A 24648-nucleotide genomic window follows, 5' to 3' on the forward strand; every position below is an offset into this window, starting at 1 on the left:
ATTATGTATTGTGTGCTTGTATTAAACAAATGAACTCATATTAAAAGCATAAGGTTCATTGTTAGGGAAATTATTAGAGCGAGCGCGCACGAGCAACTTTGTCTCCGCAACTATTTTGTCTCTCCCATCAATTTGTATGGGGAGTTGCGTCGCTACGTGCGCGCACTTTCATACTAGCCCATGGGTGAAGAGACAAAATAGTTGCGGAGACAAACAAAGTTGCTCGTGCGCGCACTGTCTTAAAACGGGTCAACTGTCACAGATTGCATCATATTTTCGATGAAGAAAAACGTCAACAACTCTGTTGAATAGCGGCACTATTTTTGCGGTTGTTTGTCATAATAAAGTACTTTTTTATGAAAATTTATGTGCCAAAATCCTTAAAACTCATCAACATGTATAATAGAGCAGATGTTTGCATATTTAAATATTGCAATATATCTTGACAATAAATTACAATAATTATAGTTTCAGAGCAATCTCTTCCATGAAACCTATATAAGTTACCAATAAATTATGTTGTTTCCTTGATTTATATATGTTATGAGGTATAACTATAAACCGATTTGGTTTTACGATTCAGTAACCTTATCTCATGTGGTTCGATGATAAATTTTTACTCGTACTTACGTATATGCGGGCTTATCAGCGAAATTACTTAACCGATAAAATTCGTACATTAATGATATCAGTGTGATGAATTGATATGTAGTAATTATCATTTATTTAGAAAATCAATAAAACATATGAGAAAATGCTAATCATTCCAATTAATATTTCAATTAAATTGTCTTATACTCTGTCCATTATATTATTTGCTTTTTGACAGCTTCACGCCTATGAAGGATTGTATTGTCTATGTTAAAATGTCATACAAATAATTATCGTTCTTCATAGACAGGTCCCGCCCACTTAGTGATGTCTACACAGAATTATTCAATGATGGGTCGATAGATTATAATAATCGATAGAAATACTCTTCTATTATGTTATATAATTTAAACGTAAAGACAACCAAATTGTAAGATAGAAACCAATAAATAATAAAATATTAGTTTAGTTTAGTTTTAACATACAATGCATAGATATGTGGTCTTATTATTACATATCTTATTAGTACGTTTACGTTGTAATTATTATTTACCTACCTGATTCGATTTATGATAATATTCTGAATTTATAATTGAAATGGTATCACAATCGATAATCTTTTGAACATCACTTCTGGTATCACCCGTCGAGCTGTCAAAAAGCAATTCTTATAGTGGACAGACTATAATGTACCTAGTTGTCTTTATCGTATTTTTATGTATTTGTGTCATGTGTTTAAAGTTTCTAATATCGATTCGATGCAAATGTAATCGTTGTATAGAAATTTACGAAGAATTATTACTTACATAAACTTAAAAATATAGCTGTCTTCCTATGTTCATAAGGTACCCAGAATAAAAAATTCAAGAAAGCCCTCAGTCAATTCAGTGTTGATCTTCTACACTTTAGTTTTTCCTGATATAAATATGTCCGCTAGAAGGAATTGTATAATTTTCTCATTTATTGTTAGAACTCCATTTTTTACGAACACCGTATAAATGTCGCGACCCAAAAATAAACCTTATAGGAATTGATATTTATGTCCTGGTACTCTGTTTTATTTAAAACGTAATATGTTACTGTGTGCTTTAATTTTCTAGATATTCATATTATAGGAACTATCTATATCGGATGTATTCATGAGTGTATTTGACTAAAATATTATACACGATTAAAGCATTAAAAAACATGCAATCATCCGTTTAAATAATCTAGTAGGATTCTTAATTAATTTATGGGAATTTATTTTTTTGACGACGCGGTTGGCGCAGTGGTAAAGTACTGCCTACTGAGCCGACGGTCCTGGGTTCGATCCCCGGTCAGGGCAAATATTTGTGTGATGAACTCAATTATTTGTTCTTGGGTCTGGGTGTTATTATCTATATATGTATTTATTAAAATATTATATTTATCGTCGCCTAGTACCCACAACACAAGCCTTAATTGAGCTTACTGTGGGACTAGGTCGATTTGTGTAATAATGTCCTATAATATTTATTTATTTATTTATTTATTTATTTATTTATTTACCATACCTACTTTTGTATGTATAAAAGTTGCCCTCACGAAACACACTAAATTTTGTATATTTTATGTAAGGATTAGTCTCAAAACTACTGGACCAATTTTAAATAAAAATTGTAAGTACTTCTAGGAGTGAAGCGTAAAGGTACCTATGCTTTATTTTACATTTTTGTTATCCCGCTTTTAGTGACTTCAATTAAACCGTAAATGTACCAATGTACCAGTATTAAATACTACTCTTCTAATACCTTCTACATATCTACATGTAAAATTGTTGTCAAAATGTAACTTCAGCGTTTATTTGGCTAAAATCAACAAACTACACTAGCATTTGTAAGCAAGGTTTCTTTATCCACGAACTACGTTTTACAGTTCGGCGCAGATTCAAGATAATGAAGCTTGAACCGGTATTTTCTCTTTTATTCAACTTTGTATTTTTCTTTGAAATCAAATATCAATTAAAAGATAAAAATATTAATGCTCTATATGAAATTGAGTCTTAAATTTATGTATATAAGTACACTTTTCGAATTTAATTTCAAATCACGACATATAAAAGAAACTTTATATTTGTATGTGTCCCAAATAATTTACACATTTCACGGTAACTAATCCCACTAGTACCTAAACAAAATTTAGTCAATTTGTAGTTTGAAAGCGTAATTAACGCAACAGTCGTTTTCAGTCCAATTCCAAACGAACATGATTATATTATTTATATAGGTAGGTACTTAAATTAATTTTTAGACTAGCTTTCCGCCCGCGGCTTCGCCCGCTTTGTCTAAAACTTAATAAATTATGTACCTTCATCTTGAATCACGCTATCTATTAAAAGAACCGCATCAAAATGCGTTGCGTAGTTTTAAATATTTAAGCATACATAGTTATATAGGGACAGAGAAAGCGACTTTTATATTATGTAGTGATATCTAACATAATAATCTTTATGATGTTATTTACGATGATGCAACGTTAAAAACAGTAATTTCCGGGTTTTATTCTTATAACCAAATCTTCCCTACCAATCAATCATCAAAAATAACTCTACATTAAAAAAAACACTTATAAACACTTATTTTAGTAGACGAAACATTTAGTTTGAATAATTTAAGGTGTTATCCCATTAGCCAGTTCCTTAAAATTGCGTTGAAATAACTAATTGCTTCTATATCACATTTGCTCTATGTACCTATTTTGATTTGATTTGCATATAAACATACCTATTATCTTTTTTTTCTTTAGAATGTTACACTTTATTTACGCATATAAATCTTTCTAACGTATTTTAGTATACGATAAATATGATGATCGTAAATCGTTCCAGATACATTCATTAAAATTGTATTAAATTAGGAGGTAGAGTTGCAACATCTGTGAATTTATTTCATCGAATGATGATCTACTACATATAAAATATAATTAATTAAAAATTAGTTGTTTTCTCTTCATAAATTATCCTCGTTTTTTATTATTTACTATCATTGCATATTGGATTTCAAGTAAAATGTTCGCTAATTGGTAGTTTTTAACAAAGAAATAATGTGGAAATAATGACAGCGTTCGTACAAAATATCATCGTTGCTGAGCAGAATCTACTAAAATAACTCTAATAATACCATAGTTACTACATTGTCACTTTTTTTCCGAAACCAAGCAAAATCAATGTACCGTATCTTCACACTATATTCACATGGGATCAAAACGTTCGCGAATCGATCGGCGATTCTGTCAAATGTGATAACACCCTTATACAACGACGCCAACAAATAATATGATTCATTCACTTGTTGGCACCAAATATATTTACGGATAACATGAAATGTAATGTGTTTTGTAATGTATATGCTCTGATAATTGCTTACGAAACGTGTCAACGTATTTTACTATAAAAATGTGGTTTCAGTTTTTTCGTAACTTTATCTCTACATAGGTATATCTCTACCTAGTTCTTAGTGTAATCAAGATAGGTATTATTGCATACTAATTATCAAATCCTAGAAAGAATTTTACGCACTTCTAACTAGCCTTGGATTTTATCAAAATAGAGTAAACACATAAATTAAAAACTTCAAATCATTAACTTAAAAACACAATTCTCGTATCGTTAATTTGAATCATCAGCATTTTCCTTCAATGTTGTTACTGACAAAAACTCCAAAAAACCTCTCGCCTAACAATAGGTGACAAAAAAAAAACATATAACAGGAACACTGTGATAGAGTGCGTACATAAAACAATTACTTTAATTACGAGCGAATTAACACGCAATCGGATAAATATTTACCTCAGGAATGTAATTAGTCACTGCACTCACTGCACCAAGTTCACGGGTAAAAACTCACACAAAACCATAACCAAACAACGAAAACTTTGTAAACACTGCTCACACACACGCGGTCGGAACTGATATTTGCTATGCGAACAACTTGTTAACAACAAGGCCCTTTACAATTTATTTAGTAAACGCCAATCTGATTCTTATAAGAATTAATTTTATTTATGTATTCAGTAACTAAATACGATTCGGGGTACGTTGAACGATAACGCGTCGACACTCAGCGCACTCTACTTTGTTACTGACCGAGAACAAGAGCCGCGACGCGCTTCGCGAAGTGAATTGTGGTTCACAAACGCCTCAAGCGTGTTCTGCGCCATATTAAATAGTATAAACATTCTCTCTGACGCGATCGCGGGCCAGTATCAGTGTTATAGAATACATATTTGCTAAGTAAACAATCATTTATTCTCATGCAAATAATATAATGTTTATAATTAATTAATTTTCTTTTATCGACTCTACATTTTTCATTTAGATTTTACGAAAGTAAGATTGAATTTTTGCTCTACCTATCATTATTCTCTACCACAATCTTGATAAGGCATGCAGCTTGAAGCAATCATTCTTTAAAAATGAGCATGTGTTTGAGCACACTTGTCAGAAGTGAAACTTCATTGGCAAGATTTAAAGATATCAAAATCGTGGCCTTACTCCATGACGTGACGTTATTTCCATGACGCAATCTTGAAATTTTATTCTCAACGCTACTAAAGAAGTTTCAATTCAAAAATGTAGAGTTTGTACAAAAGAGTTCATGGTGGACACTTTGAACAACTTTAACAAATTTTTATGTAATAAAATGTTTTTTTTTTCTCCTAAACAAATTTCCACCATCCACCCTTAGCATCCACCTATCAATATTCTAAAACTTATCAGACTTCGACCCGGTATTTTGGCATTTTCAGACTCCGCTAGCGCAAAGCTAGTTATTTAGTAAAATATCGATATTTTTGGGACAGTTTTATTAATTATTATCATAAGTTTCTAGTATATAAATAGGTAACTATAGCATGATTCTTAAATATAAAAAGTTTTCAAAGTAGGTTAAGCAATAAAATTAAGCTTCTATAATTTAAATATCGTGCGACAACGATAAGTTTGAAAATCTCTATCTACGATTGCCTATTCATTCCGTGATCAAAGTCTGAGAAATTACTCTTACTACCTAGAGGTCCTAGAGAGAATACGACAATTAAATGCATTTATATCAAAGTAAAAGGAAATAGGACTCTTTTTACTTAGACAATTTCATTTAAGGAAATAGAAATAAGTCGTCGTCAGTAAAGGAATATAAAGAACTAATTCAGTTTCAGAGATGTATCTATATTGTACAAGTCAACTGACATAATTACATATTTAATATAATATATAATATTATGTATATAAAATAAATAACATAAAAATAAACATAATAAACACAATACAGATTTTATTGAGTATTATTTATTGTAATGATTAAATTATTCACAATATAAAATTGGATAAAGGTGTAAAGAAAATGATAGGTGATAAATAAAAATATGTTAATGCTATTAATTTAAAGAATTATTTACTTTTTGCAAAAAAGTATGCTTATTTTAGCCATCCATTTTCACAAGAGAGCGTCGAGCAACTATCTTTAGATCTCTTTGATAAAAATACATTCCAAACATATTCACCACAGACACATTTAAACTTTTAAAATGATGTGAAATTTTTGATGTTTCATATAATATGGTAATATATGCGGAGCCCACCTTTTTAATTGTTTTTACAACTTAATTTTGTTTAAAACTAACGCAAAAAGTATTTATTATTTTTTATTTATTTTATAGTTTTACTAGCTTTTAAAACCTAATAAATAAATTATAAGGGCGCTTGTGCACTACAAGGAATTTTACTGTCCGGCATTCCGATTTTTTACGGTCCGGTGTGGCATGAAAAAACCGATGAATTGCTTGTGCACCTGTCCGTCTTTACTCGGATCAGTGCGGTACAGTTCAAGGAAGTATGGCGGTATAATGCTATCATAAATGATTGTTTTTGCATTTTACAAGAAACGAGTAAAAATATAGAAGGTGAAATATTATATTACTTCGTTATAATAAAAAGTAAAGTTCCGTAAGAGATTTAAAATGCGTGTTTCACTTATTTATTTTAATCGGTGACGAGGAGCTAAAGCTATTCCCACTTGAACTTTAACTTACCAACACTTACTTAGATAATAATTATAGGTCAATGTATATAAAATAACAATACCGACTTCTCAAATCTCATTGCCAGCTAAAAGAAAGTAAAACAAGAGCTTGCTTTCAATTGGCATATGCAATAAAAAGAGTAAAATCCAAGCAAGTGGGCACTCGAAAACAATTATACCTACAGCGACTCGTAAACTCAAAAAACCATCCGGAATAGGGAAAAGTAAAATGTCGGACAGTAAAATTACGTATAGTGCACAAGCTAGTATTTAGATTAATTGCGTGCCATACCGGACCGTAAAAAATCGGAATGCCGGACCGTAAAATTCCTTGTAGTGGACAAACGCCCTAATTATATGCTACAACATTCCCATTGTTATTGCACGCCTCATAAGCGAAGCGTTGAGGTGGGTACTACTGTCACTTCGCGCAAAACATCTGATTTTTCAAACTTAACCTCCTGAGACCCAGGATTATTTTTTCTTTCTTTTTTAATAAAAATTAGCTGTATCTGTTCTAATGCAATTATAGATATTCAAAAAAATGGAAAAAAAATCTTTCGTGGAAAACTTGGATTTTCTTTATGTCATTTATACCTATATTACAGGGGGTCCCAGTTCCAAGTGTAATAAGTTTATGAAAATGAAGAAAAACTACATGTTTTTTTAGTTATTATATATTTTTAAACTTGAATCTAAATATTTATTATTCTATCCATTGTTCTGTGTCTATTTTTTGCACCTTGGTTCAAAGTTAGGTATTTTTAAGGGTGAGAAACGACCAGTTCAAGTATTTTGCACCGGCGCGGCGGTGTATTTATATTGTCACGTCCACCCCTAGGTCTAATTTCTAATCCATCTTCTCGGTCAGCCTCCTCTAATGCTTGGTCCACGTCATGTGCGTCCCCGAGATGATCTGCCAACAACATAGCGATCACATACATAGCGACGATTCTGTTCTGAAATGACTCAATCTCATTGGACAAATGGAAGAAGAATAATTTTCTGGAATTTGGGCGGCTTCATCGGTATCATTTGGGGGATTATCTTCATCTCAAACATTTATTTATTCAATTAGACTTCTTATAAAAGCAATTTTGAATCGTCCCAACAGTATTAACATTTACCATCGATTCGGAAAGCAGTATCTATGGAGACGAACCGGCAAGAAACTCCATAGGTCCATCATATTGGTCAATATTTGACTCATCCAGGTGTTGGTAGATCTCAGTATCTTATAATCCTTGAAAATTATAATAAAATCTGTAACATAAACTAAATAATGTCATATAGGTAATACATGGGGCCCTTGTAACCAATACCAATTTGGCAAGAATTGAGACCAAATGTCTTACCAGTATGACATAAAAGAAAACATTCTTATTTTTCACAAGTTTTAGATTTATCTTACAAAATAACTATTGCTGTTCCTGAAATAATATCTATTATCATTAGATATACAAAGATATACTGCAATATACTAATGGTTCCACTAGAAATGTAAGATTACTGACCACGTGTTTGCCGTCGCACAGCCACCGTCAACTTCTAAATGAGAATACTTCAAATCACTGTACCCGTATATTCAATGTACTCTGTGACTGTCACTTATAAAACCAAAAACCGATTAGTATAGTGGATGACATACCACTACATCGATTTGAGGTATTATTCCCGCATATACGCAAAAGATGGCGTTGAAATATTTTTTTATTGTTTATGTAATATATATATGACCGCAGGCTCCAGGAGGTTAAAATGTCTTTATGTATTTAGATTTCTATGAACATTCCTCTTGCATCACTCCTTCTATTTAAAAAAAACGCATCAAATCAAAATCCGTTGCGTAGGTATGTTTAAAGATTTAGACATACGGAAGTAGGGACAGAGAAAGCGACTTTTTTACATTACCATTTACCATGCATAATATTATGTAGTGTTTGTCTTGTTTTATATGTAAATAATTAACAATCAAAATATTTCTAATTCACTATTATTATTTATTATTTTTTTTTATATTTTCTGAATTAAAATTTAGTGCTTTCTGCCGCCCAATAACATGCCGCCTGGAGTCGCCCGAAATTACATATATACTATTTGCCCGCGCTCCGGATACAAGAAGTTTAAGAATTGATTATAGCGCCATCTAGAATTTATATATGAAATCATAATAAAATGGCACAAATTAAATATTTCTCAGGTGTATTGATAGATGGCGGTAAAACCTAACTTCGTTCCTAATATTTTCTTAAAGGATCGCAATATACTTATGAAATTATTGTAAGTTAACTATTAATATATTTTTTATCATTTTGGAATTAAAATACTAACATTTATATATGTATATATAATTACAATATTTCTGATGGCAATAATTTAACTTGCTTAACTGTCACTCACATTTGAAATAACGAACGCGGAACGGCTGAAACTTGATTGTTGTTGACGTTGTTTGGTTTCGTGTTTGGTTTCATGGAATCATGGGTTGTCCTTGTGTGTTTTTTATGATTATTGTTTGATACTTATTAATGTGCTTGAATAGTGTAATTATGTAATTTGTAATTTGTGTGGACTAAATGTAGTAATGTATGACTAATTCTTTGCATTATTTCAAGTTACTGGTAGTTACTGTTACGGAATATCCACAATCATGATTAACACCCCGCCTTGGACTGGAGGAACAGACGAGGAATATGAAACTCAATATTTTGGTTTCGGAGCCCAACGTTTCAAGATCGCTGTGCGGCAGATGGTAGAACAAAAAATACAAAATGGGGTGAAATATATGGAATCATCCATTCAAGACTCGTTGGGTCTGAACGATACGGATAGAAAAACTCTTACTCGTTCCTGCGATAAACTTATACGTTTGTATTGTGAGAGGGCAGGGTCTTCTCTCGAAGTTATTGATGAAGAATTCGAGCGTTTACTGAAAATACCACAGAATGTCCTGTTACCAGAGGATGAAGTTCAACTAAACCATGTTTCTGAAGAGGAGTATCAAAACCTTAATGATGAAATCAGCAACTTAAGAAAACGAGTACACCGTGCTGCCTTAATGGAAGCCGTGCTTACTGCTGAGGAAGAAGAATTGTCATCGGTTGAAAAAGTTTGTGAGATTGCGACAAAGAATATGGACCAACTAGATGTATTTAAGAAGACATTAGAAAATCCTAATACTGTTAAATCAGTGCAACATGAGGTCCAGTTCCTTTGCTCGAGGGTACCATTTATGCAGAAACCTAATAAAGAAGATCTTTTTGAAGATTAATTGAGCGAGGTAATATAAATTTTTATTAAAGTACTTTTGTACAAAGTAGCCTACATCAATATAATACTATAAAATCACTCATATTTTAATTTAATGTATTTATTATTTCAGGCCTGAAACTGCTCATCATTATATTAGCAGACTAACTTGAGTATGTCATGAAGTAATTGGATCCCAATATCTAATATTAAGTAGGTATGTTGTATTGTACAAATATTAATATTATATTATTATATTATTTTAAGGAAATAAAAAAAAACAACAATAACAGATATTATTTTATTGTAAAAACACATCTTACATTATCTAACTGTTGAGAACAACAACATTTATTAATACGTAAATCTTTATAACATTGACTGGTCGTCAATCACTTAACAACAAAATATAATATCTAGAACAAATAGACTTTTATATAAATTAAAATAGTATCTAAAATGTTTATATAACTTGGCACAACAACAATCTGCAGACATTTATTATTTTAAATAAAATATGCAAACGTTACTCATCTACAAACATTGTCTATCCTATTTTATCTTGACAATTACAGTTTATTTTTTCATATACTTTTAAATGAAAATTAAATTGAGGTAATAATGATACTTACCTTTTCTTCAAACCCTCAATATAATAGTCTTATTTTATGAAGCCAAGTGAATTTGTAATACTTTCCTACTTGGATGCTGTTGTTGAATTTTTATACATATTATGTAGTTTTCTTTTCTTGAAGTGTATAGAACTTGGCTAGAATACTAGATATTTTATTTATTTGACTTCTTTGTACTTTACTTATCACAACCTAAATTAGCTGCAAGCTAAATATTAAATAATTAAATATAAAAAAATGTTTATTATATTTTTGTTCGTTTTATCTCAAATATTACATAATATAAGTTAATTGATTTTCAACTCCAAACAATAATAATTATTCTTAGTTAAAATATGGTGACCCTCATTTTCTTTTGCATGGTAGCTATGTTATAAATTAATTAAAAATAAATGATATTATGTAGATAAATTGATATTTTTGGGTTAGGTAACAGAAAAAATCATACTTGTCTACTTTTATGGTATTGGATCTTATAATTTTTAAATTCTTTAAGCTGCATAATAGTTTAAAATTATAGTAGTGTCCATTCTATTTTCTTCAGATTATTTTTTTCATTGTTTAAGACTTTTTTATTGTCATATATACCTATATTTTTTTTTATATTTTATATGTATCCAATTCAAATAAACTGTAATTGTCAATATTGTAGAATCTATTACTATCTAGTTCTAGCTATATCACATTTATGACTTAGATTAGGTACTTTTAAAAAGTAACATTTAAAAAAATAATGAGTTTCACTGCACCTAAATTTACAGACATCTAAACAAGAACATAATACATAATATAGAAGCTTAGATACCTACTTGGAATGGACTAAAAATAATTATAAAGGATTCAATTGTATTATATCTCAACAAATAAAAATACTGGTAAACCATCAATAGTCTTACAATTATTTTATATGTCTTTGGTAACTCTGTAAATTGACATTATCTGGAACTTTACCTAAAAATTAATATATACTTACTCCGAAGTAAAATATATATCAGATTAGCCATTAGGTTAAATTTAAAAAGAATAAGTGGACAATTTTGTGGGTACCTAAAACTAATGAAAAGTTAAAAAAGAATCATATTTAAATATGAAAATTAATAAATTTCAATAAAATTATTAAAATTACATTTTCATTATGTACAATTTTTAGAATTTATGCTTTCTTGATATTATGTACACATTTTAGCTTTAATTCCTTCTAGAATTAAAATACAATTACATATAAATTCATTTTTAAGTTTCAACAAGAACATAACCATATAATATTTGTATACTTTAATATATTAACTTTGCAATTATTGTCTATGACAAAATACATGTTGATGTTTATTAAATTTAATTTTGTGTATTAATCAATCAATACAAACATATTTTGGATAAACATAAGCTAGCTGCAGAGTGCTTAATATAATACATAAGTATATAATATGAGAATGGCTCATCTAGACCAAAACATTAGTTTTAGAAATAATAATTATTACTACAAGCTTATTAGTTCATTAATAACTAGCAAGTAATTAATACATCAACAAAGTTGCAAGCCTAAGAAGTAAATAAATCAAAAGATTATAATAATTATTATGAGATTATTTAAAGCTATACCCTATAGCTAGCTTATGATAAACTATAAAATTAATTATTAATCAAATAATAATTAAATGAAATTATTAATATAGCAAAGTACATTTAGGTACTTGAGTAATAACTTTTATAACCATAGTTGTAAACCATATAAAAATTAAAATAATATTAAAATTCTTTAAAATTGAGCAGTAGGTATTAACTTGAATTTTAAAATATTCACAATGACTAAAGACTCGCATGATATGCTATTTCGCAAAATATCCTTTTGTAAAGGCTTACTTAAACAATATAGATTAATCATAGATAGAACCAAGTTGTTTATACACAGTAAATACACAAATAGCTGTTTTTACACTATATCTATACACTTAAGTTCTACTTATTACTTAATGCTAATATAACGGTGTAGGAAGTATTTAAACAAGTAAAAATATATTTTACAAATAAAAAATGCATTGAATTCAATAATTTACAGTTTTTGGTTACTTATTAAAATAGTTATGTTCCTGTACTTAAATATATAATGCTTGCAAAATATACATACCTAGAGATAAGCTACGATAACATGGCGCGCCCCTCCAAAATTCAAAACGTTTGAAAGTATTTACAATGCACCACCAAGATTCACAACGCATGTGTGCGTAATGAGACGGCCGTCAAACAAAAACAAATCCACGGATTTGTTGCTCGACTAGTCACGCTCTAATCGCTCATTATTATTAGTAATGGCGCTGCACTGACGTATTCTATGAAAACGACACGTGCGTTGTCTTGGGCGCTCGGCAACTTATGATTAGTTGACCAACAAATCTGGACGTAAAGTACTAAAGACGAATACGTACAACTACATACAAACTCCTTCGTAAGGATGTCACTACACACATTGAAACAGTAATTTGGAGGGGCGCGCCATGTTATCGTAGTTTATCTCTACGTACGAATTAAATAAAAATAAACTGAAGGTAGGTGACTACAATCAAAAACATTAAAAGTAAAATAAACAGTTTCCAAATTGGCTGTAAGCACTTTACAATTTTAAATCACAAATAAAGATATCCTATTACCGTGTAATTCGAAAAACACGTGAATCTTAAATTTTAAATGCATAAAAACAGGTGAATAAATATATAATATAAAAATCATCTAAAATTATTAATTTTTCAACAAGTTATACGTACAAGGTTCATATATGAAAAACCTTATTACAGTATAATATAATTAATAATAATAATATACATTTCACACGTACAAGATAAAAGTTGCTCTTTGGTTTATCAATTATCATAAAAATATATATTCTGACGGGCAGTATGATTAAATCCTCCCCTCATTAATTAGTGTAAACAACATATAATTATTAATTATAATAATTAATATTAGTTATTACCTATGTTTAAACATTTACAAGTAATTTAAAACGTAAACCGAATTAAGTACAACACAAACGCGTCATGACAATAGTAGTTTAAAAAGAAATTCACGTTTCAAAATTCAAATTGCGAAAAAAACATGTACAGATTCAAATTAAATGTCAAAATGTCTATACGACTACAGATAACAATAATGGACCTGCGTTTACTATCTATGAATAAAGCTGGTGCTACACGAACGCGGGTGGTCTCGTGTCTATGGCGGTGAGCACGCGGCGCGCGGCCGGCCCGGGCCACGACCAGCCGCACTCGCTGAGCGCCACCAGTCACACTGGCCCTGACCATTCTGTGCTCTCCTGTTTAATGCCGCTAGTCATTCAAGTGTTGGTGGTATATTGTGCTATTATGATTAAACAGTCTAGTTTGAATTTTGATTTACATAGACTATGTAGTTTTTGTGTCTCATCTTTATGCAAATTCGAAAGAGCACATAAACGTGTTGCGATGAAAGGACATTGAGGATAAAAATATGTTATATGCAGTTTTGTCGGTGCGTTTTGGATAGGTTTGGATTTGTTGTTTGCTCATAATAATTAATATCTTCGCACAGCACAAACGTTACTTAGACCATTTTCAACCACAATCATAAGCACTATTAAAAATTATTGTAGCCCGCCCACAGTTATTATATGTCTAACTACCTATTCCAATAATAACTTACTATGATTTTTCTAAGTTCACGTTAACTACGGGACATCTACTCTACAAGGTGGGTTATTTATATTATTCTTACTTGTGAAATATTAACTGTCTTGGAATGCATTGGACTTTGCGGAACATTAGTAGCGTTAGCGCTAAAGTATCCGCCGGGTTTTGGACGAAGGTGTCGATTGTGCATTTCCATTTGCACTATCTTCATAAACTCGATCTGAGCTGCCAGTTTTTGGACCTCTTCCTGTAAAGGTAAAGTATTATTTAAATCTTCTGTTTATTGACTTTGTTGGAAGTTTGGAGATTGCTTAAATTTCACCGGTCAACCACTCTACAACCAATAAAGAAATTGTAATTTCGAATTAAAAAAAAATATACTTAATTAAGTACCTACTAGAAGATGTTCCGAAAATAACCACTTAAATTGTAAATATAGTAGCACTAAATCTAATTTTTAGAAACTTCCTCCACTTTATTTAGTAACCACTTTCAACCCAAATCTAATGTTGTTAAAATTACCACATTTGCAAACCACGTCAATTTTAACGCTAAACACTAGTTATAGTACCTTCAATTGCTCATTCTCCTGGAAGAGATCTGGCGGGTCGTCCGGCACGAGCCCGATGCCGTTGAGCGAGGAGGACGCGGGCACACCGCGTGCACGCGCTCTGCTGTCCCACGTGTCGCCCGTGCCGCGGACCACGCGTAATACCTTGTAGTGGAAATACTGAATTAGATGTTATAGGATTGATATACGTGAATTCTTAATCTTAACCCATTCTCTTTTGATTATGTAGTGCCCCACTTGCCAAGTTAGGTGTGAAAGGGATAAAAACATACAGTCGTCATTCAAGGTCATATTTTCTTGTTACAAGTTAATGTTCATACTGAAATCTCCAGTGTATTAGATATAAGCTTCTTGAGTGGAATATTAAGAATTCATGGTGCTTATGACAGTTATGAATATACATAGTTTAGTTCTGAATAACAATGATGTTAAAATACTTTCTTTATGGTATTAGAAAAAGCAGACGCACTGCCTGGTAATGAGCTACGTGGCATGTGCGCCGCCCAGACTTACGCAACAGAGGTAGAGTTGTGCTACAAAAAATTATGAAATTATAAATTATTTATTACCTTGGGCAAGAACACCAAGAGGACGGTAGTTGATGTAGATAATTGTGTTCTAATAAAACCAAGGAGATATTTAATATCTGGTCCAGCACGTGGTAGAATTAATAAGCTGAAATTTGAATAACAGTTACTTATTAAAATCTTAAATTTTAAATAGAAGTAAGTAAGTAGGTTTGTGGTTATTATTAACAACTCATTGATATTATTTTATTAAGACATCTTTATAATATAGCAATATTGTGTTACGTAAAGCAAATATGATCAAGTTCACAAACTTACTGAAACGCGATCATAAGAGAATTCACGGTGAAAATGTTGTAAATAGCAATAGAGATAAGACGGGCCTCGTTGTAGAGGCTCTCCGCGTGTCGCACACGGTAACACACACGCACACCCCACAGAAGGAATAGAATTTCACCTGGAAAACGATAAAATTAATTATCTATATCTTTAATTTCATTATACATAGACAATAGTCTCATGTGAAAGAAGTTACGAAAATAGATTAATTATTTTGTATCTATGTCGAAAGTAAACGAAGAAATAAAAAAAACTACTAGGTACATATTATATCATTATTATAGCACAGAGATTCTTACCTATTGCTAAGCTGTGGTCCCACCAGTTGTATGTACATTGCTTAAATTTCAAACCCCTGTTGTCTGTTATCTATGGACAAAAATTGATTACTCGAAAACCGTTATTACAAAAATATATCAGCCCCGACAGAGTGACTAGACAAGTGGCTTTCTATTAGCGTAAAGTTTACGTTATCTCCAGCTTACGTCAATCTCATACATTCATATATCTATTCTCTTAAATTTTACGCTAATAGAAAGCCACGTCTAGGGGGGCAGCTAGGTTTAAACTAGTGATTTTAAACAAAGACGAATCGCAATTTACAAAGTTACAAGGTACCGAAATCTATGTTATGACGATTCAAAAGAGGTTCTAGAAGTCTAATTTAAATATGAATTTGATAACGTTTCAACAACGAGTTTATATTTTAAACTTACAACTTCAGCATCAGGTGGTGCGGAGAGCGTCCAAGTTCCGAGATAAACCAACATGATCAGAAGAATGGGCGCCATCCATTGTAACAATTGTTTATCTGTTAGCTTTAGTTTGTGAGCTGACTTCACACGGTATGTTAGGGATACCCTGCAATGTTTATAAATTAATCAATGTGAACATAGATTATGGGATAGCTTAATTTAATATAGGTTAATAATTATAGGAGAAACTCGAGTGATGATTTGGAATTTGATTATTTTTATATTATATGCTCTGTAAGTTAGGTGACGGAGCTTTTTTTCTGTAAAGAACGAAATTTATCTACATGGTGGATAAAATATAAGTACTACATATGGTTAGGGAGCCAGGTGCAAATTTGGTTAACTATTTCCTCTCAAGAGATAATTCGTCAGACGCATGAGAGTATAGTATTATAAAGCCTCGTGAACGTCAGCTGGCGCTCGGTTGGGGGGGGTGAGCGGTTGTAGCCTCCCACGCACATAGGAAAAAAAATACATTCATTCATTCATTTCCTCTCAGCTAAAAATTTGTCAAATTGTAGCTAACCCAATATCTCAACGAAAAAAAATATTCAGCTGGTTACAACATGGTGTATTATACGTCAGCTGGTGTCTCGAACATGAAAGTTAAATTTAAAGAAAAATTTATTTTCCGTTATTTCCTCTCAAACAAAAATTTACCTGATGATAGCTTATATGTAACTGTGGATAAATATATATGTCAGCTGGCTGTATCTTGGTGGAAAAACCGTCAGCTGATACGGGAGGCTACAACCGCTCTTCCCCCCAACCGAGCTCCAGCTGACGTTCACGAGGCTTCATAATACTATACTTTGACGCATTTTACTAATTACCGCTTGAGAGGAACTTGGTCATAAAATCTGCTGCTGGCTCCCGGACCATTTAAACAATCAGTATTAACTTACCTCCATGTTTTCATAAGAAGCGCTGTATATGTGATACAAAATCCCATGTGGCGGGTCCATTTAGTTGCTATACATGAATATCTATCGAGCACTGGGAAGATAGCTGCCATCTATAAAATAATAATGTCAAGATCAAAAAAATCTTATAAATCAATACCGCGCAATGATTATTATTATATTATTATGGATAAACATGTACAATGCCGATTATAGACATAATAGGCATGACGACAGTATCCATAAATGATCGTATTAGTGTTTTTAAGGGAAAATGTGTAATAAATAAATTAAATATAGCGACTTAGAAATCTTAAAACCATTAAGATTAATGAGATCATCAATAAAATAAAACATTGAAATTCTGCAGTTCGCCATTTTGACTAAAACACGCGTGACGTCACGCTTAAGTAAACAACTCACGTCAGATGTATTTTGTTGTTATGAATATGTTGAGGATACGCATTTTTATTTATTTTCTATTGTTTCACGTATGCTTTATCGACTCAGAACAGAAATATAATTGCGAATTCACGAATACATGGTTCGGGGTTCTCCGCGCCAACTTTATACAATAATTTCTTATTATTTTTTCGCTTGAAATAATTACTAACACATTTTTGAGCATTATTTTTATGTGGATTCACACTGCAATACTGCACACCACTTATAAACTTTGTAATTCGTTTCTATAACACATATTAAATAAATATTTTTTTAATTTTCTTCGCAATGCGTACAAATATTTACGTATTTACTAAAGAGTGACGTCACGCCTACGCCATGACACCTGCGAGCTGTTTTGGCACAGTTAATAAATATTTTTTGAAAAATGGCTTTTATCTTCGTTAAATTTAAGTATATTACCGAAATATAGGGTTTTTCTTGTATAGTAAACGTATACACACATTATGGAAGAGAATTTCAAAATCTTTCGTCATGCCTATTAGGCCCTCTACACTATCGTGATTGTCTCTACTCGCCCAAAGCTTATAAATAAATAAATGGGCAGCTTTGCAAATTTTATTTATAAATACTTTATTGCACTTAAAGATAACAAAACAAGGAATACAAACACTTAAATATAACTTACACTAAGTACAATTGGCGGTCTTAGAGCGATTTCTTCCAGACAACCTTTGGTACAATAGAGGAATAAATACATTGTGAAGAGAGCCCTATAATAAGCCTATAATCAAGTCATACATAACAAACCTCCATATACATAATAGCACATCCCAGCAATGTTATAGAGAGGAACACAGGACTGGCTACACGAAACACTTTGACTCGTCGATGGTGCCGCGTGTATATCGTGAGTAGGACTGTCATTACTGCACAAGTCACTGATATTACTAGGAGAGATATCCTGGAATGAGAAAATATTATCAACGTAAGTGATAGTCGACTTCGGAGAAACACCATTTAAGAATTTGAAACTGAAAAAAAAACAGCATTTTTTATTTTTCCAAGTCTAAGAATGTTTGCTCTTGTCCCCCGTGATAAAGAAATAGATAATATTACTACATTATGTATTTAGCATTGTCGCTCCAATTCTAGTGATCATAACGTGACGTTATGCCCATTGTCTCGATTTATGAACATACTTAAATATAATTTTTTAACACATTCAACAAACTTTTTATTTTTAATACTATCCTTACCGAAATGGCCAGTTATATGTAGCAAGACAAGGTTCTGGCCCTCGGCATGACTCGCAACCCGGTTGGCACTTCAAACATTCGTAAGGCTCGCTCCAATTTTCTACGCCATTTTCGTCGTATTCTTGATATGCAACTGAAAATCAATAATAAAGATGAATAATGAATATGCATCGTCATAACTCAAAATGAATTTCAAGAAACTATCAATATAGTCTTCTACGTGCCATTACCTAGATATAGGTACCTATTACTTGATCTATCTACCAACCACTATGTATCTTGCATAGTTTCAAGTAAAATTATTGACCCAAACCGACATTCATTTAGATGTAGTTAGTGTAATTATGCACAGAGGAATAAGAACATACAGAGAACACAAATTCATCATAATAATTCAGATCATAGATAATAATATTCAAACACCCGTAAAACAACAAAAATACAAATTAGCACAACACCAAATCAAACATAATATCAAAACCGAAACTTTAAAACAACATGTAAATTATTTAATTAAATCAACATTTAAGCGAATACCTTCAACAAGAGAGCCATTGAACCCCTCTGGGTGGTGTATCGAGTAGTAGCCCGGTCTACACTTGCAGATGTATGAGCCTCGCGACCAACTGGAGTGGCGGGTGCTCATTTCCCGATTTGGTTTGTATTCACACTGTAATAAAACCCTTATTAATAGTACTATATTATCTGTGGCTATATGAATAGGTGGATATTATGAAGCAACAATGAGTTAACGTTTGGTAGGTAACTTAATATACAGGGTGTCCCACTGTTGGTATACTAAGCTCAAAGGAGGTTATAGTTTTGCATACGCTGAGTACGTAAAAAATACTAATAAAATTCCAGACGCATTTTTTTTCAAATAGATGAATTCTTAAAACTCTATGTTGTACACCCATAACAAGCAACCCGCCCAACTTTGCTACCCGCATGTCAGGTATCGTTTAAGATTATGTTTTCATAGACAAAATGCTCACATTAGAGAAGCGGTATATGCCGGCTGCGCGAAGCTAGAGAAGAAAACATGGATTTTCAGGAAAAATTTAGCAAAAAAATTTTGACGTAAATTTGTTGTTTAAGTATTTTTTACGTGATCAGTGTATGCATAACTACAAGGCCCTTCGCGCTTAGTATACCAATAGTGGGACACCCTGTATAGGTAGATAAGCATATATAGGTTAACAAATTTGGTTGTTATTGTAATTAATAGGATTGAAAATGAAAGCTTTCGTGTGTGACTGTCAATAACACTTTTTTAAAATGAAAATTAGACACAAATCAGATAAAAATATAGTATACACCTCAATGTTTTACCTATCTATCCTATGATGGGTAAGAAAATATCACATTTATCAAAGATATTGCATACCGAAAATGTAAACATGTAGGTTAAAGTACAAAACAACGAAATATTATAAACAAGACTGAACAAAACATTTGTTTGGCTAACTTCCACATCTATAACAATAATCCCGTACGCGCCGTAATCCTTGGCTATAAATTATATTATAATATGCCAAATACTCACGTAAGTAGTTTCATTAGGACATTTATGGGTTCCGTGGAACGAATATATTTGATTATCGTTCTCTGCATCGCTTTCTTCACACTGATTTACTTCCAAACTAGATATGTCTATATCGAGCGAAACAACGCCTTTGAGTCTGAAAGGAAGATTAATGCACCGTTATCATTTAATGGAAGTCCCTTGCCTACTCTGTTAATCTTATCAGATTGTTTGAAATGATTTTCCGTTGAGCTCATTTTTGAACTTTCTCTCATTTGAATACACGTAAGTTGCTAATCTATTGAATAAATATATCGTGAAGCTTTTGTGAAAGCTTCGCTTTTTAATTAGGTTCTTAGGAAGTGTAGTACATATTTTGATTAGCTTATAATATTATGTACCTGAAGTGCAAGTAAATTTAAATGCTATCCGCTTGATTTCGGATATTAAAATTGTATATATGTATAACACTCATTGTGATAATATGTACTTACGTAACATGGAGCACTATATGAATAGCAATAATTATAATAAAATGTAGGAAGATAGGCATTATAACTCACCCTCGTATTGTAGACACAGGAACTGTATAGGAGAGCAGCCATTTTTCCGCTTCGCAACTGTAATACGGGTATGTCCACCACCCCTCCATGGTGGCTCCGGGGGGAGAGGGCATGAACTTAGGGGACCGGAGGGATTCACTTTCATGTGCTGATACGTACCTAGGATATTAGTTTTACCTTTAAGCTTGAGTCGGAAGCATAGAGGTCGGAAGTATTGTTTTCTAGGTATAAAAAGGCTATTTACCAGGAAAAAACACGCCATTTAATTAAGCATTGAAATCCGAGTTTTACAAGTTCAACTATGAAACATGATTGATGACAACTACTCCGTAAAGAAATAAACGTTTTATAGATACATTAAAAAAACCTTACATTTTAATAATTATCTATTATTTTATGAAACCATATTTTACAAGTCAATCATAAGTTCTTAGTAGGTACCTACAAAGTTTGATCGAGGTTAATTACTCAAACATTTTACCACGGATATTCTGGGTCTGGAGGTTTCTCCAATTGCGGGTACATGACGATCTCCGGTTCAGCGGCACTGTACCGCTTCCACGCGACCGCGCTGTTCACAACACCATCAGCCCGCAAGGAGAGCGCACGTGACGCGACCGCGCGCTCCGATGTGCTTGTACCTTCTACTAGTCCTTGTGAGACTGCCTTCAATATTTCTAGAATGAAAACGTTAGTAACCAAATGCTTTTCACAAATTGCTATTGTATTGCTTTAATAATATATATGTATGACTCAGGTTTAATCACTTGTATATAAAATGTTCATACTAAAACGTCTTGACACGTGGTGAATTTAATGTTTATCCTATTAATATGTTATAGGATAAACATGAAATTATATATTATAAGTTATCACAAAAGCCCGGCTTCATGAGGAAAAACAAGTTCCATGTAAACATAAAATTCATTGTAAACATGAATGGGCAGATAATGATGGATGATATGCCTATGACTAATGAGGCAATGTAACAATAATTGTACATCAACATGTATCAGATTATGATTACATTCGGGCTTTGTTCATCGTTGAATTTCATGCTTAATTTATGTTGATTTTTTTTATGGATTTCCAATTAGTCTTTCTTGTTTTTACTGGACCAACAGTGGCTACGCAAATCTGATTTTATAGACCACTCGAAGAATAGATATTTCTAAAAATTGATAAAAAATTAATCGAACACTTTACTAGACGAAAATAGTGTAAGGCTCTATAATAACAATGAAATAGTCGCAACTAAGGAACAAGAACTGTAAACAATGGAAAGATACATTAAACAAGTGCCCTTAAGACAAATACTCATCTTCCTACGGAGGCACGAACGAGGTCAAATAGAAACGGAACTCTGTAAATACAATTGAAGCTATTTCTATGTTATTTAACGCCTTTATAAATTAGACGAAGGAAATAGTGCCGGAAAATAGATATTGCAAATCTGATTCCGTTATAAACTCAATCGATCATCGATTTAGCTATATATGATATAGTTTTAATTTACGGCTTAAACTAAACCGTATTAAAGATATTTTAATTAGAAAAGCTTAAATGTATCACCATCTCTGATATTAATAATCTTTAAAGCTGCTTTTTTATATAATAACGCTTTTTATAGCAATTAACTTTTAAGATTTTTAGCCGATAACAATATTTTCAATTCAATTCAATTCAATAAACAATATAAAGTAACGTGGGAGAGTATCTACCTACGTACAAAATCCCTTTGTCAACTGCGGAAGTTTAATAAGAAAAATAAAAAAGAGGCTTAAGGTGAGTATCGACTTCGCGCTCCAAGAGGTCGAACATTGGCGCGCGCTCCAGCCGCGTGAAATGGATACCAGTTTGGAACGCGCGCCAAAATGTTCGTTGGAGCGGTCGAACGCGGAGCGGTCCGTTCCATCGGGTGTCGGTTTTTTACCGCGCATCAAACGTGGCGCGCGCGCCAATGGAGACGGGTTTGTCGTATTTTTTGTGTTTGTTGCGCTCCGAGTAATAATTATGGATATAATATATAAATAAACAAAGTTGCCGTAAATTAATTCCGCTATATGGTATGAAAGAAGTTTTGTGGAACAGTAAAATTTCTTCGCATCATAATAAATCGCTTAGAGATCTTCTCTAAGCGATTTATTGGTTGGAGAGAAATCAGTAGTGAAATGGGAGTCCCTGTGCCGGAGTTAAAGAAAAAAATGCTGCTGCTGCTCGTACACGACTAGCTTCCATGATGAACGGTCAAACACTGGAACAGTTGCCACGCGCGCCAGGCGCGCTTAGTTGATATACTTTAATTATTTGGAACGCTCTCCGCGGAGCGCACTCTCGGCGTGGTCATTCATGGCGCGCGCGCCAGGAGCGCGAAGTCGATACCCAGCTTTATGCAAGGAAAACTCCGTCAAAGAAGGTATATTTACGAAAGATATTTTAACATGACAATGGGTCGCCTATTTTCTTATATTTATAACTCTGATCCTATAAGTCTTGGCAATTACCTGTCCATTCACTGTGATACAATAATGTATTCATTTTCATGATATACCTACATGTAACAGCAAAGGATTGTAGGTTTAAACAATGCTTTTTTTTCAAGATTCTGCCGGTGATTCCGTTCTTCTAACGGTGCATTTAGAGCAAACGAACATAGAGCTAGCTTTCATGATCTTTTAGTGTGAACTAAAACTGGTATTCAATGTTGTTCAGTATTAGAACATTGCATAATGTAATGGGAAAATAATTTTGCCTAAATAAACACAATGATAATTATATCATTTTAAAATATACAAAACCCTTGCTTTCTGGACTGGTGGTTACAACTGAGCTTTGGTATAATAGTGGTATATATATTCTTTGTAGTTTTTCTTATTTCTAGTGTTTTCTTTTCTCTCAACAAGTATAAATAAAATGTGATCCAACGAAGTGAGGAGTGGGGGCCTGGTGACCTAAAATACAGGTAATTTTTATTACCTAGTTTAGGCACCAGTCTCACACTTATTTATATGTAATGGAAATGTGTACTTATTTAATGTAACCAATGTGAGAAAATAAACTCTTTTTTATTTTTTTTTATTTATTTAATCTCTTCGAACGCACTAGAACAACGAAAGATTGCTCTACGTCTATTTATACTAAAAGCATTTGTCATAGTGAGTTCATGTCAGGTCATTAAAAAAATTACATCACGGAGTCACTGTAATGTAAATGTGGATAAAGGTATAGAAATTAATGTTTCCAATTTCAGTTACGGATATCTTGAAAACGGTAACATTGCTAATGAAGGTTTAGGAAGGGATGGTATTCCGGAAATACTCATATCCTATTTCTCTTTTTCTAATGATGTTTATATTTTATGCAGTGACCATTGTTCTATCAGAATCCAAATAGTCAGTAATTTATTACGTAACACATAGATATTACACAAACAAATTTTCATATTCCTGGAGTCGTCTTTATAGAAGTCGTCATGAAATAGTAGATACCTGTGTGCCATAATTGATTGCCGTTGCTGACATCTACAAGCTGACCCGTGCTTCGCTTCGCTTAAACTGCTTTAGTTTTTACATTTTCTTTGTCATAGAACTTAGTTATTTAGCTAAAACATATTTGAAGTGACACTTCTTC

General features: G+C 32.2%; 4 protein-coding genes across 7 annotated transcripts in view; 2 read left to right on the forward strand and 2 right to left on the reverse strand.

Annotated features, from left to right (window-relative positions):
- Pde11 (Phosphodiesterase 11) overlaps positions 1-4702 on the reverse strand; it is a 194359-nt gene extending 189657 nt beyond the window's left edge. For all 3 annotated transcript variants that reach the window (XM_089705544.1, XM_089705542.1, XM_089705543.1), the window contains exon 1: positions 4400-4702. The gene's annotated coding sequence lies outside the window, so the exon portion shown is untranslated. The remainder of the gene's footprint in view (positions 1-4399) is intronic.
- Positions 1-24648, forward strand: part of LOC149481131 (glutathione S-transferase 2-like) — a 280674-nt gene that overhangs the window by 207011 nt on the left and 49015 nt on the right. The window lies entirely within an intron of this gene.
- LOC149481136 (protein MIS12 homolog) lies at positions 9048-13708 on the forward strand. Of its 2 annotated transcripts, XR_016316893.1 has the most exons (3): positions 9048-9909; positions 10012-10095; positions 13649-13708. XR_016316893.1 is itself a non-coding variant. In XM_089705654.1 (2 exons), the coding sequence occupies exon 1, from the start codon at positions 9280-9282 to the stop codon at positions 9898-9900; it is 621 nt and encodes a 206-aa protein (XP_089561780.1). In that variant the 5' UTR covers positions 9072-9279; the 3' UTR covers positions 9901-9909; positions 10012-10124. The 2 variants fall into 2 exon arrangements, 1 of the variants encoding a protein (XP_089561780.1); XM_089705654.1 differs by lacking the exon at positions 13649-13708 and having other exon boundaries at positions 9072-9909; positions 10012-10124.
- Positions 10481-24648, reverse strand: part of LOC149481137 (putative G protein-coupled receptor CG31760) — a 56725-nt gene continuing 42557 nt past the window's right edge. Inside the window, exons 4-18 of the mRNA XM_089705686.1 lie at positions 21500-21695; positions 21019-21177; positions 20477-20612; positions 19468-19600; positions 18931-19063; positions 18482-18635; positions 17270-17379; positions 16326-16470; positions 15909-15978; positions 15589-15727; positions 15313-15418; positions 14744-14887; positions 14258-14419; positions 13029-13820; positions 10481-12638 (exon numbers count right to left, since the gene is read on the reverse strand). Of these exons, the coding sequence (XP_089561812.1) occupies positions 13791-13820; positions 14258-14419; positions 14744-14887; positions 15313-15418; positions 15589-15727; positions 15909-15978; positions 16326-16470; positions 17270-17379; positions 18482-18635; positions 18931-19063; positions 19468-19600; positions 20477-20612; positions 21019-21177; positions 21500-21695 (1817 nt within the window). The 3' untranslated portion in view covers positions 10481-12638; positions 13029-13790. The remainder of the gene's footprint in view (positions 12639-13028; positions 13821-14257; positions 14420-14743; positions 14888-15312; positions 15419-15588; positions 15728-15908; positions 15979-16325; positions 16471-17269; positions 17380-18481; positions 18636-18930; positions 19064-19467; positions 19601-20476; positions 20613-21018; positions 21178-21499; positions 21696-24648) is intronic.

Source organism: Colias philodice, chromosome 17 (assembly GCF_061535455.1).
Source record: "Colias philodice isolate Cphi_HAF_F1 chromosome 17, ilColPhil1 Martin Lab GWU primary, whole genome shotgun sequence".
NCBI lineage: Eukaryota > Metazoa > Arthropoda > Insecta > Lepidoptera > Pieridae > Colias > Colias philodice.

Excerpts from the sequence above, each read along its gene's own strand:
- LOC149481136 (XM_089705654.1), top strand. The coding sequence starts at position 9,280 with ATGATTAACACCCCGCCTTGGACTGGAGGAACAGACGAGGAATATGAA.